Source organism: Vespula pensylvanica, chromosome 1 (assembly GCF_014466175.1).
Source record: "Vespula pensylvanica isolate Volc-1 chromosome 1, ASM1446617v1, whole genome shotgun sequence".
In the NCBI taxonomy this organism is placed as follows: Eukaryota; Metazoa; Arthropoda; class Insecta; order Hymenoptera; family Vespidae; genus Vespula; species Vespula pensylvanica.
In genome coordinates, this window is record NC_057685.1 from 13,540,266 (window position 1) to 13,552,805 (window position 12,540).

General features: G+C 27.9%; 3 protein-coding genes across 16 annotated transcripts in view; all 3 read left to right on the forward strand.

Moving 5' to 3' along the window:
• The window catches only part of LOC122634455, a 64,523-nt gene extending 59,045 nt beyond the window's left edge, over positions 1-5,478 (forward strand). For all 6 annotated transcript variants that reach the window (XM_043823426.1, XM_043823417.1, XM_043823434.1 and 3 more), the window contains one exon: positions 2,704-5,478. In XM_043823426.1, the coding sequence (XP_043679361.1) occupies positions 2,704-2,874 (171 nt within the window). In that variant the 3' untranslated portion in view covers positions 2,875-5,478. The remainder of the gene's footprint in view (positions 1-2,703) is intronic.
• Positions 5,479-5,805: 327 nt separating this feature from the next.
• LOC122634449 (28S ribosomal protein S31, mitochondrial) lies at positions 5,806-8,688 on the forward strand. Of its 2 annotated transcripts, XM_043823392.1 has the most exons (7): positions 5,807-6,763; positions 6,994-7,219; positions 7,310-7,403; positions 7,476-7,614; positions 7,748-8,142; positions 8,215-8,496; positions 8,590-8,688. In XM_043823392.1, exons 1-6 carry the CDS (start codon positions 6,738-6,740, stop codon positions 8,478-8,480), a joined length of 1,146 nt encoding a protein of 381 aa, XP_043679327.1. In that variant the 5' UTR covers positions 5,807-6,737; the 3' UTR covers positions 8,481-8,496; positions 8,590-8,688. The 2 variants fall into 2 exon arrangements, with proteins under 2 accessions (XP_043679337.1, XP_043679327.1); XM_043823402.1 differs by having other exon boundaries at positions 5,806-6,763; positions 8,215-8,613.
• A 1,312-nt stretch (positions 8,689-10,000) lies between these two features.
• On the forward strand, positions 10,001-12,092 carry LOC122636207 (B-cell receptor-associated protein 31). Of its 8 annotated transcripts, none has more exons than XM_043827199.1 (4): positions 10,035-10,162; positions 10,864-10,957; positions 11,029-11,341; positions 11,449-12,092. In XM_043827199.1, the coding sequence occupies exons 3-4, from the start codon at positions 11,068-11,070 to the stop codon at positions 11,877-11,879; spliced, it is 705 nt and encodes a 234-aa protein (XP_043683134.1). In that variant the 5' UTR covers positions 10,035-10,162; positions 10,864-10,957; positions 11,029-11,067; the 3' UTR covers positions 11,880-12,092. The 8 variants fall into 8 exon arrangements, with proteins under 8 accessions (XP_043683176.1, XP_043683119.1, XP_043683134.1 ...); XM_043827217.1 differs by having other exon boundaries at positions 10,080-10,110; XM_043827191.1 differs by lacking the exon at positions 10,035-10,162 and adding an exon at positions 10,228-10,649.
• The last annotated feature ends 448 nt before the right edge of the window (positions 12,093-12,540 follow it).

The following is a 12,540-nucleotide window of genomic DNA, read 5'->3' on the forward strand; positions in this document are numbered from 1 at the left end:
TTTTTTTTATACACTCGACTACTTGCATTAATTTTCTATTTGTGTTAGCATAATATATTCATATCCCATATTACCAAGTAGTATACATAAGAAATACTTAACCAGATGGAAAAATGTTACGAATTTCAATGTAAATGCAGTAAAAATAGATTGAAATTTCGATAGCCAAGACGATTTGTGTTGCCGGTATAAATATTTACGTTAGTTTATGAAATTGCAAGACATAAATAAATATATATCATCATTTTCTCGACGTCACGTTTATTTCTATTTTTAATACTTGCTCTTGCATTTGCATATATACATATATATGTTGTCGTAACTTCGAAAAGAAAGGCGCAAGTTTCCAAAGATCATTAATCAATTAATATAATATCGAATATATACGATACAGTATAGATCAAAAATTCTTAAATGATTTGAAAAGTCAATTACGAGCCTAGTGGAATTATCTTACGATTTGAAAAGAAATTTAGCTTAAAACATTTCGAAAATAAAGGAATAATTAATTTTTTTTATTAATTAAGAACTTTCAGTCTCGATCTTGTATAATTGTTTATTAATAATTAACGAGATTCAAGGAACGAAGTATGAAAATGAAGTAGGCAAGTAAAGTCTTAACTATCCCAATGATTAATAAAACAACTATACTTATTGATTTAGCAAGGACAACATGTATGGTCGAGCAAGTAAAACGATCATTGTTTCTTATCGAACAAAATCACGAGGTTGCGATATTAGGATAGGGAGAACTTTTATTGACCGCTGGAAAAATTCCTAACAATATTATTCTTTCGTTTTACTATTACTTTATATATCTTTCTCAAATTCCTAAAGATTGCCTTCTCCTTCCTATAAAAAAAAAAAAAAGAAAAAAAAAAAGAAAAAAGAAAATACACTCGATTCTATATAATCGTTACATGCGATATCATTAAATTATCAAACCTCTTCAAATAATAAATTTAACAATCAGAGAAATTCATCTTATCATCTAATCGATATTTCTGTTCGTTTATATTTAATATCATGTTTACTACTTATTTTTCTTTCTTCTTTTTGTTATTATCATTTCTTTTTTCACATTTCGTAGAAATTCAAACTCGAGATTCATAGTAATCCAACGGTTATCATTAATATCATTTTACCTCGAAAAGAATACGAAGAGATATTTCCAATTTGTTAAATCATTCTTTTGCATATAAATGTATCTTGCCCCGGCGCCTTGGATGCGTGCGATCTGTGATGCGTATGATCGTCGAAGTGATTCGAAGTCGACATTACCCTTGATACTTGCTAATCGTTTCGCTTACAAATTTTAAATAGATCTCGATGTCTTTCGAGACACATGCGTTTGCCAGCCTAAAATCGTCCGTTCTTTCGTAATACAGATGAGACTGCGGCATTACGACTTGGCGATATTTCTCTTTGAAGCATCTTGAATTTAACACGTAAAACTATATTTTTTACGATAATTATAATGATTACGATAACAAAGAATATTGCTATCGTTGTAACATTTTTTCTTTTTTTTTTTTCGTTTTACTTTTCTCTTTTCTTTTTTACAAGAACGTATTACCGGATTGCAAAATAATATGTAAAATGAAATCGAATGGAAATCAAACGATATCGAAGTGTAAATAAGATGGTGATATATACGATATATAAAGAATGAAAAAAAGAAATAGGAAGAAACACAAATAAAAGAAAAATAAATGATTTTCTCTCTTTCGCAAAAAAGAAAATTACTTTGAGGGAAAGTTCACCCTCGAATCGGCTCCTTCATCGCCCTGTCCAAGTTCGGCATGGCGCGCCCTCGAGCTTGTTGCTAAATTTAACGTGGGTGGACGGTACACCAAGGAGCGAGGTCGATCCATTGAGTCGACATAACTGCTGCCATTCTCACAGCTGTCAGCTACTTGACAAAATAATGAGAAAATAAAAAATAAAAGAAAAAGAGAAAGAGAAAGAGATAGAGGTTGATGTAGAACTAAAGAGACCCTTTGACATTAGTATTCTATTTCAGTCGAATCTTATTAAATTTAGATTCAAACGTCACTATAATTCATTTCAATAATTCATTTCGATAAACTACGCTCATGGTTGATATCATTTTAATAAGGCGAAAGAAGATTATTACGGAATTTATCTCTTCTGATAAGAGTTTCCCGTAAATTCGATGACGAATTAATTATATATCATTGACGAATTTACTGGTACGTAGTGATGTAACGTGTACACCGTACACATACGTAGATACATACATACATACATATACATATACATAGTCGAGTACTGAAGTATTCGTACAGCAGAAATATATTTCCGTACTCCTACTCTACGAATACTTAAGTTCTCCACTGTATGCTATATATATATATATATATATATATATATATATATATATATATATACACATACACGCACGCTCGCGTATTATATTATACATGTGTATATATGTATATGCGCTTTAAAACATGTTATTAGTACGAAGTACGGAAGAACGTCATTTATTCAACAGTGATCATTTGACGAAAATATATAGATAAACATATATACGTGTATGTCTGTATGTAACTAACAGAACGTCATTTCCTTTTACCTCTCCTTCATATATCAAAATATCATATATCAAAATAGATCGTTAATATTATTTAATATCTAAATAAATCTAATCGTAGAATTCTTTTCTTTTTTTCTTTATAGGATGCTCTTGTACACACGCTACCAGCGGGCGGTAGGCCGGGATTTGCAAAAGGCTTTCGCAAAAACTTTGGTGGACATTGGCGTCGTTTAGTCAAGAGGAAACCAGAAACCGAGACTTGTGCCATTCCACCGGAACTTAAGGATCAGCTAAAAACGATATACGTTTATTGACCGACCGTACAGATGATACCAAATCGTACCTCCATTTTATCGTTGACCTTCCAATCTGATAAAAAACAAACGCTTTTTTCGTATCATAATTCATAAGATACATCGTTATATCGATTAATAACATTAAGGGATCGAATTTGAAAGATTGTTTAACGAAGCAAGATAGAAAGGAATAAAAAAAATATGAGGGGAAGAGAAAAAAAGGGAAGTCAAGAACAACAAACGCGGGACGGGTCAAAAAGTTACTTCTCATCGATTACTCATTTTCAGGCTTGTAGTTAGGCTTATAATTTTACAAGCTAGACTTGTAGTTTTACAATATGAAGAAACAAATTTGCCTAAACAGTTTCGAAACAAGGGTAATTGATTTTTAATATCATGTAGAAATTTTTGGCCCAACTCGCGTAAATGAAGCATCGAGCGAGGGATGACCTTTCTTGCTAGTCCAAGTTAGATATTTTGGGATAATAAAAAAAAAAAAAGGAATTAGAATTATTGTTGTGAAATTATCAACAAAACAATGAAATGTTTAAATTAAATAGAAACATATCAAAAAAAAAAAAAAAAAAAAAAGTGCCCGGAAAAAATATCTCTAGGACGTAAAGCTACTATTCGAGTTTGAAAGTCGTGGAAATTTGAAAGCGTAATACACAGTAGACCATCTGTCTCCATTCACCGAAATGTGCCTTTTTTTAAATCCCGCTCTCGATCTTTTTGTCCACTAAACGTCATCTCGTATACACATAATTGTCTTCCCATCGTTCGAGGAATCGCTGAAACTTCTGGACTCTACATTAAGCGTAAATATCAGGATAAAGAGCTTCGTTAAGCGATGTAAAAGAATTTTTATGAGACTGAAAAAAACGTTAAAAGAGCTACGACAAAACGAGTTACATCGTAGCTTTTTTCTGTCTGTGTATGTATTTTACTATTGATCTATAATAGTAAGAGAGAAAGAAAGAGTCACTCAACTAAGAATCACTTTCACGACGCACTAGTATTAACGTTATTACCTGAGAAATATATCTAATGTCTAATATGTAAAAAAGAAAAAAAAAATAATATGATGAGCGGAGCTATATATCGGAAGTGAAAGAAAATATAAGAAAAGGAAAGAAGAATAAATCTCCTAAAAGCGTTTTCTGCTTCTCTCGCACGTGTCTCTTCGAAAAAAAAAAGAAAAAAAAAATCAGAAAAAAAAGAGAAAAAAAAAGAAAAAAAAATAAGCTCTGTCATTAATGTAAATACTAGACGTATGTAGTTTTTAAATAACGATGGCGTAACCTAACGATTTTGAAGCTGCGACCATATTGACGTATCAAAATGTCCTCAATATCGTACGACTAATTCCAATGATTTTTTCTAATCACAAATTTCGGTTTCTCTAACTAATTTTGTTATAACTATTCAATTCGAAATGATCCAATTGATTATATATAAAATATGTAATATTAATGTGACAAATGGTTTAGTCGTACGTTCATTATTGTCGATCTTGTTGCTCATCTATGCGCTATTTGGTATATAGAAAATAGAATGAAAGGGAATAATCAGAACGAAATTGTAATTTAATAGAGAGATAGACAGATGTACTCTATATCTTTATTATTCTACTCCCTTTCTTTCTTTGACGAACACAATACCATGAATAAGCGTGTAGTATTTCGTAGCAAACTTAGACCAATTTAAGAGATCTTTAATAATTACATTTACGACTCATATTGAGTCTGCACTACTTGCTAAACTACTACGGTATTTCAATTGCGTATTATTGTAATTAAGTTGTACAGCAACGCAAAGCTTCGCTAAATATCCGAAAACGTTGTTGTCTTGCCCTTTACATATATAAAAAAAAAAAAAAAGAAAAGAAAAAGAAAAAAAAAAAGAACATTCGTTTCTCTGGAACTACTTCGACTGCTCATTTGTTTCTTTGCCAAATTGTAAAATTGTAAATGTGGCTTCTCGACGAGACATTGAACGATCTTTCTTTTGGCGTATGCTGTTGGTATATATGCTACTGTTTCTATGTGCGTATGCATGTCATATGGGTGTATGTGTGTGTGTATGCAAATGTGCGATTGGAAGCATGGAACAAAAAGTAATACTTAACGAAGAGGTGAAAATGTTAAATTTGGTAACTGTATATTGGTGACTATATTAGTCATGTGAAAACACAACAAATGAATGAAAAGAAACAAAAGGATATAAAAGAAAAGCCTCTATCTAACCAACGTTCCTGCTGCAGCCGAAACTATGAAAAGAAATTTGTATTATGATATTTTAGAACACGACGACTGTAGCGTAAATAATAGCATCATAATGCTTTCGCGCGGCACGGATTATTCTAACGATACGAATTTATTCAAGTGCCTACGTCATATATATATATATACACACACATATATATATATATATATATATCTGTACAGTAAAAAAAAAAAAACATGTAAAAGCGAAATTATAGGAAGGAGCTGCGCTCCCACCACCTAGTCACTTTTAAAAATACCATCGAAACGTATCCCTACGAATTTTTAGTACAGCTTCGAGTTTCCCTTTGACTATCTATCTAAATACGATAATATTAAATAAAAGATTTTAAACGATTTCGAGACATTTATTTTTCTCCCGAGAAATTTTCCAATATTTTTTCTTCTATGTCCCTTCCGTCTTAAATTTATATTTTATAAAATAGTAAAATATAAGTATATAAATAAAATGTCTTTTATTTTTTAAAATACGTTGTATCTTTTTAAATACAGAAAGTAAAGGTAGGGAATGCGAAACAAAACAAACATACATATATGAAAAAGTTAAAATGAAATTTTTTAAATAAAAAATATATATAAATAATTTATATAAATATATTATACATATATATATATATATATATATATATATATATATATATAAAACTCCTTGACTGTATGTACGTGAAAAATTAATTCTGAAACATTACAAAAATCTTGATGTAAGGTTCTATTAAATTTCGATTGAATCGTCTACTGATGCATATATAAATACTGCTTTATCATGATTCACGATCATTCAGTGGGACTAATCTTTGCTTACGTCACAATGTTTTACATTTTAGAATCAATTATTCAAAATGCGTATTACGTGTATGTATATATGTAAATACATATCTTATACTCATCGAAAATCTTGGATTAAAAAATTGCTATTAAAATGATGATGTTAATTCTCATGCAACAAAGGTAATCAGATGTTAAACGATGACCAATAACATTTTACATGTGATTAATGATATATAATTAAACTTACTGAGTATGTTCTAACTGATGATAATTATAACTCACGAATGGAAGAGGTAAATTTTTAAGGATAAAATTATTAGTATGTTTAAATAAAAACAGTACTACACTGGCGAGTATTAATAGTTCATTATTAAATTTTGCACCAATAAAAAATAGAAGATATACTTTCCACCAATGATAAAAGTTTCAGAATTTTCTTACTAGATAGTCTTACGATCAATCTAGATTTTGATTGGCAAACTACACGAATAAATTTCTATAATATGTCTTTACCACAAATATTGTTAATGAAATAGGAATATGATATAATTAAAAAACTTCTCATTTTTTATGTGAATTCTTTTCTTTCACTATCTCGAAATTCATATTCTAAATGTAGTGATGTTCTACGTTGAGAATTAACCTTCATGAATTTAGTTTCAATCTGCGCAAGCGTATTAGAACCATATGATAAACTAATAATTTGTATCATATATTGGATATTAACAATGATATAGCATTGTAAACTTAAATTTGCACTTAAAAAAAAATTAAGAAATAAACGTTATTTTATTTTGTGTTTGTCCAATATTATAAAATCGTTGCAATATGTTGATTACAAGTGTAATTTCAAAGTTAGTATCTCTGCAATATTTCTTAATTTTAAAATAATAATTCTACAAATGAATCAAGTATTTACATTTTTTATTTATGTATTGTAGAAATAGTAAGAAATTGTAATTGTACCGATGTAAAACATCGAATGAATTTCTTTTTTATTATTTTATTATTATGTCACATAGTAATCATTCATAAATTTGATAATTCTTGTTTTATTAATTATTAATTTATTACATTTTTACAGAGGGATTAAGTTTCGAATTCCGATAACAACTCAAAAATTACACGCTTTAATTAAAATGTATTCTACCTCATCTGGCTCATCATCTAATTCATCATCAGACTCTCCATCCGATTCATCGTCAGATTCATCATCTGATTCTGATTCGGATATACAAAATATAAAGAAAAAAAAACCAGTTTCAAATGTTTCTACAAAATCATTGGATGATCTTATAGATAACCTACTGGTAAATAAAAAATAAAAGTTATCAAATTTATTCCAAATTTTTAAATCAAATTGAACAATCGTATTTACAACAATTTTCTATTATATTTAGTCGAAAGATAAAAAAAAAATAGATGTTGCTATGCCTTTGAGAAAAATTATTAAAGAGGATAAATCACCTGTAAAGGAAAAAAATAAGTCCTACGGTTAGTGGAATTGTATTTGTAATAAGATTTGTTTGTCTGAGTTTATATATGCTTATTAATTTTAAATTGTAGAAGCACAACTTGTACAAGCTGCCGAAGATATAGCAAATGCTTTTAATATAAATAAGGGAGAAACAAAGGCACAATTATTAAATAGGTTATCCAATATATATAAGGACGATTATAAAAAGAAACTACGTGAAAGCTTGAGGTTTGTAGAATATTTAATGCAACTTTAATCAATTATTTAATTTTAATAATAAAAATAATATTTATGTTTATTGTTTGTTTCAAGCAATTAAAATTAAATACATTAATTCTGATCTCTATTCTTATATTTTTAGTAAAAAACAAGACGAGATCATATCAGAATATAGATTTTCTAAAAAAAGCAAACAAGTAGATAGTAATGAACAATGGAAATACAAAGCTGATATTGCTCGTAAGTTTAAATCTTATGATAAAATAAGTATTATCCAGCAATTACAGATAGAGGCAAAACGAAAAAAGTACCAGGCTGAAAAAATTCTAAGGAAAGAAAAACTAAGCAAAAAAGTAACAATTTTTAAGGACATAAAAGAGCCTACAACAAGCATACCAAAATTATCCATGTGGGAATCCTTAGAAAAAAGAGAACTTGATTTAATTCTTTATCATTCTCCCAAAAATATTTTTCAAGAAATGATACAATGGACTGAATTAGGAATATTATGGAAATTTCCTATTGATAATGAAATTGGTAATATATAACTTCATATTATGATGTAAGGTAGTAATTCTTTTTTATGTTTCATCAAAATATATATTTTAGGAATGGAAGAAGAAAGTAATGTGCATTTCTCTGAACATGTATTTCTAGAACGTCATTTAAAAGGTTGGTGCCCTAAAAGTGGCCCAATACGTCATTTTATGGAACTTGTATGCGTAGGTCTTTCTAAAAATCCATACTTGTCTGTAAATGAAAAAATGAATCACATTACATGGTATAAAGAATACTTTAAAGAGAAGAAAGAATTATTAACAGAATTAGGTGCAATTGATGTTTCATCCACTATAAAGGAGCAGACAAAAACTTAGATTATAATATATTTATGTATGTTTGTTAAGAATTGATATTTTATTTTTATGTTATATATAATGTACATCTACTTCTGTATTTTATATTCTAATTCTTTGCTATTTATAGATACATGCAGAGTTAACATTGTATGAAAAAGTTATGATCAAATTGATCACTCAATATATATTACTTATTCCTTTTTAATGAAGGAATAGTTCTACAAAATATTAAATTATAACTTATATTGTATATTAATACGAAGAAATCGTACATCTAACCATAAAAAATTGGTTGATTACAAAAGAAAAATATATATACAACTATTTCAAACGAAATGATTAATTTTGTTACTTTATCTGTACTAAGTAAAGTAAATTTATTAATTATACAAATTTTGTAACATATTTGTATGTATGCATAATATACAGGGTGTCTCGTTTATCTCAAAAAATTAGAATAGATATCTTAGTATACATAACCAAAAAATTTGTTTACATATTTGTTTGGTATGAAGATTTATTGAAATGAATTCAATGATATATTATATAAAGTAATTTGTTATTATAAAATGTTATAAATTTGTAATTTCCTAGAGAATATAGCTCTAGATCGTTAATTGCTAACTATTAGGTTACGTGTTATAAACAAAGGTCAAATTTTCTTTTATCTCTATGCTTTTCAAATTACCGACTAAGTAAACGAAGTTTATTTCATAAGAAGTTCAGTCTTCATTTACATATGCAGCCTAACAGCCGACAGTCAGCGATACAAGGTTATATTTCTTTAAAAACTCACAAATTTATAATATAATTTATAACATTTTACAATAACAAATGATCTCATATAGCACGTCGTTAGATTAGTCGTAACAAATGCTAACAAATTATGAGAAAAGAAATATATAGTTAAAAAAAAAAATGAATTTGACCGAAATTTCCCCCACTACTTAACCTGCAAAAAAAAAAATTGGCACCATACAAGACAAATTTATAAAAAAAATCTTTTCGATAGATTTAATTTCTTACGAGATATTCTAATTTGTCGAGATAAATAAAACACTGTGTCTGTGTATGTGTGTACGGGCATGTGTACTTTTTACAAGAAAATTAAATCAATTTAATTTATCTATTTAAATTCTCTTAAATATTATAGGTATAATAAAATATAAAGAAAGAAAAAAAAAAAAAAAAAAAAAGAAAATCGAATCGTTACTTCACGATATAAAACTTTGATATACGATAATTAATTTAATAATCAAACGATGTATAGAATATAATAGCAACAATAATATTCTCTAATAATCTCTAATAATATAAACTTAATTTAATTGTTCGCTCTTGCATCTATGTATGTATGTATGTATGTATGTATGTATGTATGTATGTATGTATGTATGTATGCATGTATATAGATTTATAAATATACTTCTGAAATTAATCTAAAACGACCAAAAGTGTATCTACTAGAATGCACGTACGCATCTAACGCACAAATGTATATAAATGTATACATACATACACACACCGAAATAAACATATATAGATATTACGTGTACCAATCAGATCTCATCTGGTAGTCTTCTTCTTCCCAGTCTTTGGCAGTCTGTGGTGAGGCTTGCTACCCAATCATATGCCGACGTCATTCTAAGTATATTTATATAATTTCTTGAGCTTTGAACTCATTTAATACCTGTGTGACTGTATGTATATCAGATTTATAATACACATATACGTTATATATATAAAGTATATATATATGTATATATATATATATATGTACACTAATCATTAACGCATAATTGTCATTTCTTTTTCGGGAAACGTTTGTGAGCGTTCATACGTAGATATTAAAATCGGAATACACAATGACGAATTGAATGTTACATTGTTGTAAAGTACCGATACGGTGAAACCAGAAAGGAGGTTGCGCGAGTGCAAAGTGAATAGAAATCTTGTTCTAAAATTAATATTCCACATTTACTTTTGTTTGTTCGATGTTTTTAACGTACTTTTAACAAAGTTCCGTTTTTCTTCTTTTTTCTTTCTTCTTATATTTTTTAATTAGTCCTTCGTACTATAGCTGCGTGAACATAGCGATTTTCTCCGTGAAAAATATTGCTACATTAATCTTACGTGTCAATAATTATTCGAAAATCTGCCGTGTCACATATCCAGTATCACTCATTCGTAAGATAAAAACTACTTTTCTATTTTATTATGATATTTTATCTTTTCTTCGAATTCACCTTATTTCGTGTCATTTATATGAAAACATTCATTATTTTGTAAATATTATTGCAAGGTTATACGTTTCATTTTATAGAAATTGCTTGTACGCCGTTAAATGCACGAATATTGCGTCAGTCATCGATTTTTTGTTATTTATTACGTTTGTTTACAGACACGTATAAAACTTATTCGAAATATTGTCGTTTGATAAAAGAACGGAATAAATTAAAATACAACTGTATTTCAACAGTATATCTTGTAATAAAGTACATTATCATTTGAATAGTTTGTATATTGTTCATCGTAATTAAGAAATAATTTTATTGATTTTTTACAGATACATAGAGATATCTATATATATACATCAAGAAGAAACATGAGTTTACAGTGGTCCCTGGTTGCCTGTTTCTTATATATAGAAATGTTAATTGTATTATTGCTAGTATTACCTATAATGTCACCAACAAGATGGCAAAAATTTTTCAAATCACGCTTTGCACAAAGTTTAAGTTATCAGTCATCGACTATATTTTATATAATAATTGTAATATTAGTCTTATTTTGGTTGGATTCTGTCAGAGAGATAGTTAAGTACTCAACGATTGGAGAACGTGCTGGAGAACATGCGCATTTAGATGCAGAAATGCAAGGTAAATTATGATAAAGTGAAAAAAAGATTTGATTATATTAATAGTATTTATATGCTGTAAAATAGAATAGAGATATGTTTTCATATTTTTTAATTCTACTTTAACAGGAAACATGAAACTTTTCCGAGCGCAAAGAAACTTCTATATATCAGGATTTTCATTATTTTTGAGTATAGTTATACAACGTTTGTCAACATTAATCTCTACACAAGCTCACCTTTTAGCTCAAAATGAAGCTGCTATGAGACAAGCACAATCTGCTACAACCACAGCGAGAAGTTTACTTTCTCAGAAACCGAATGGTGAAAGCGCTCAAAATGACTCTAATGAGGCACATGATAAAGCTGTTTCAGAATTAAAAAATCAAATTAAGGACTTGCAAGCAAAAAAACTTGAACTTGAGAATGAGCTAATAAAAGAAAAGAAAGATAAAGAAGCTATCAAATCACAAGCTGAATCTTTAACAAAAGAATATGATCGTTTGAGTGCTGAACATGCAAAATCCCTACTATCAAGCGGAGATAAAAAAAGTGATTGAATTGTTGCCCATTTTTTTTCCCGTTATCATTAATGCCAAAGGCATATAATTCATATTCTTACATAAATATTTTTTATGTTCTATCCAATTTCACACCACATTATTTTATTAATACTAAAACAATGATCAATTTATTTATATTGTTTATAAAAAACCCTGTATATACATATTATTGCTAATGTAATATGCATTACAAATACATTGTTATATTAATTTTGGTTGTTTGTTTTAAGAATTGATAGTTGTTTCTTAGAACAATGAGTTAAATGCAATGTTGTAGATATACAATATATTTAGTAATGCTTGCATTACTGTACAGTAAAAAAAGATAATACACACACATATTTAGATTTATTTAAATATTACAATTTTATATGAAGTTTTTGATTGTTTTTTGATACATAATTCTTTTTTGATTGTATTATTGATAATTATGGCAAATTTGATGATTAATTATACAAGTGATATATCTTTAAGAATAGAATTTTGTGCACATAGAGCCTTAGAATAATAAACTCTCCCTTAGAAACTTATTATGGTATGGTCTATCTTAATTAGACATATTCTAGTAAACAAAGAAACAATACATAACTCATTAAAAATATTTAATATATTTTATATTCATTATTTTCAAATTATATTTCAAATGATTTATATAACA

Bases quoted from the DNA above. Each gene is read 5' to 3' on its own strand.
- LOC122634449 (XM_043823402.1), top strand. From the start codon at position 6,738: ATGTTGATTACAAGTGTAATTTCAAA. The intron at 7,220-7,309 runs GTAAATAAAAAA...TATTATATTTAG, and splicing joins ATCTTATAGATAACCTACTG to TCGAAAGATAAAAAAAAAAT. The intron at 8,143-8,214 runs GTAATATATAAC...TATATATTTTAG, and splicing joins TCCTATTGATAATGAAATTG to GAATGGAAGAAGAAAGTAAT.
- LOC122636207 (XM_043827241.1), top strand. From the start codon at position 11,068: ATGAGTTTACAGTGGTCCCTGGTTGCCTGTTTCTTATATATAGAAATG. The intron at 11,342-11,448 runs GTAAATTATGAT...CTACTTTAACAG, and splicing joins TTTAGATGCAGAAATGCAAG to GAAACATGAAACTTTTCCGA.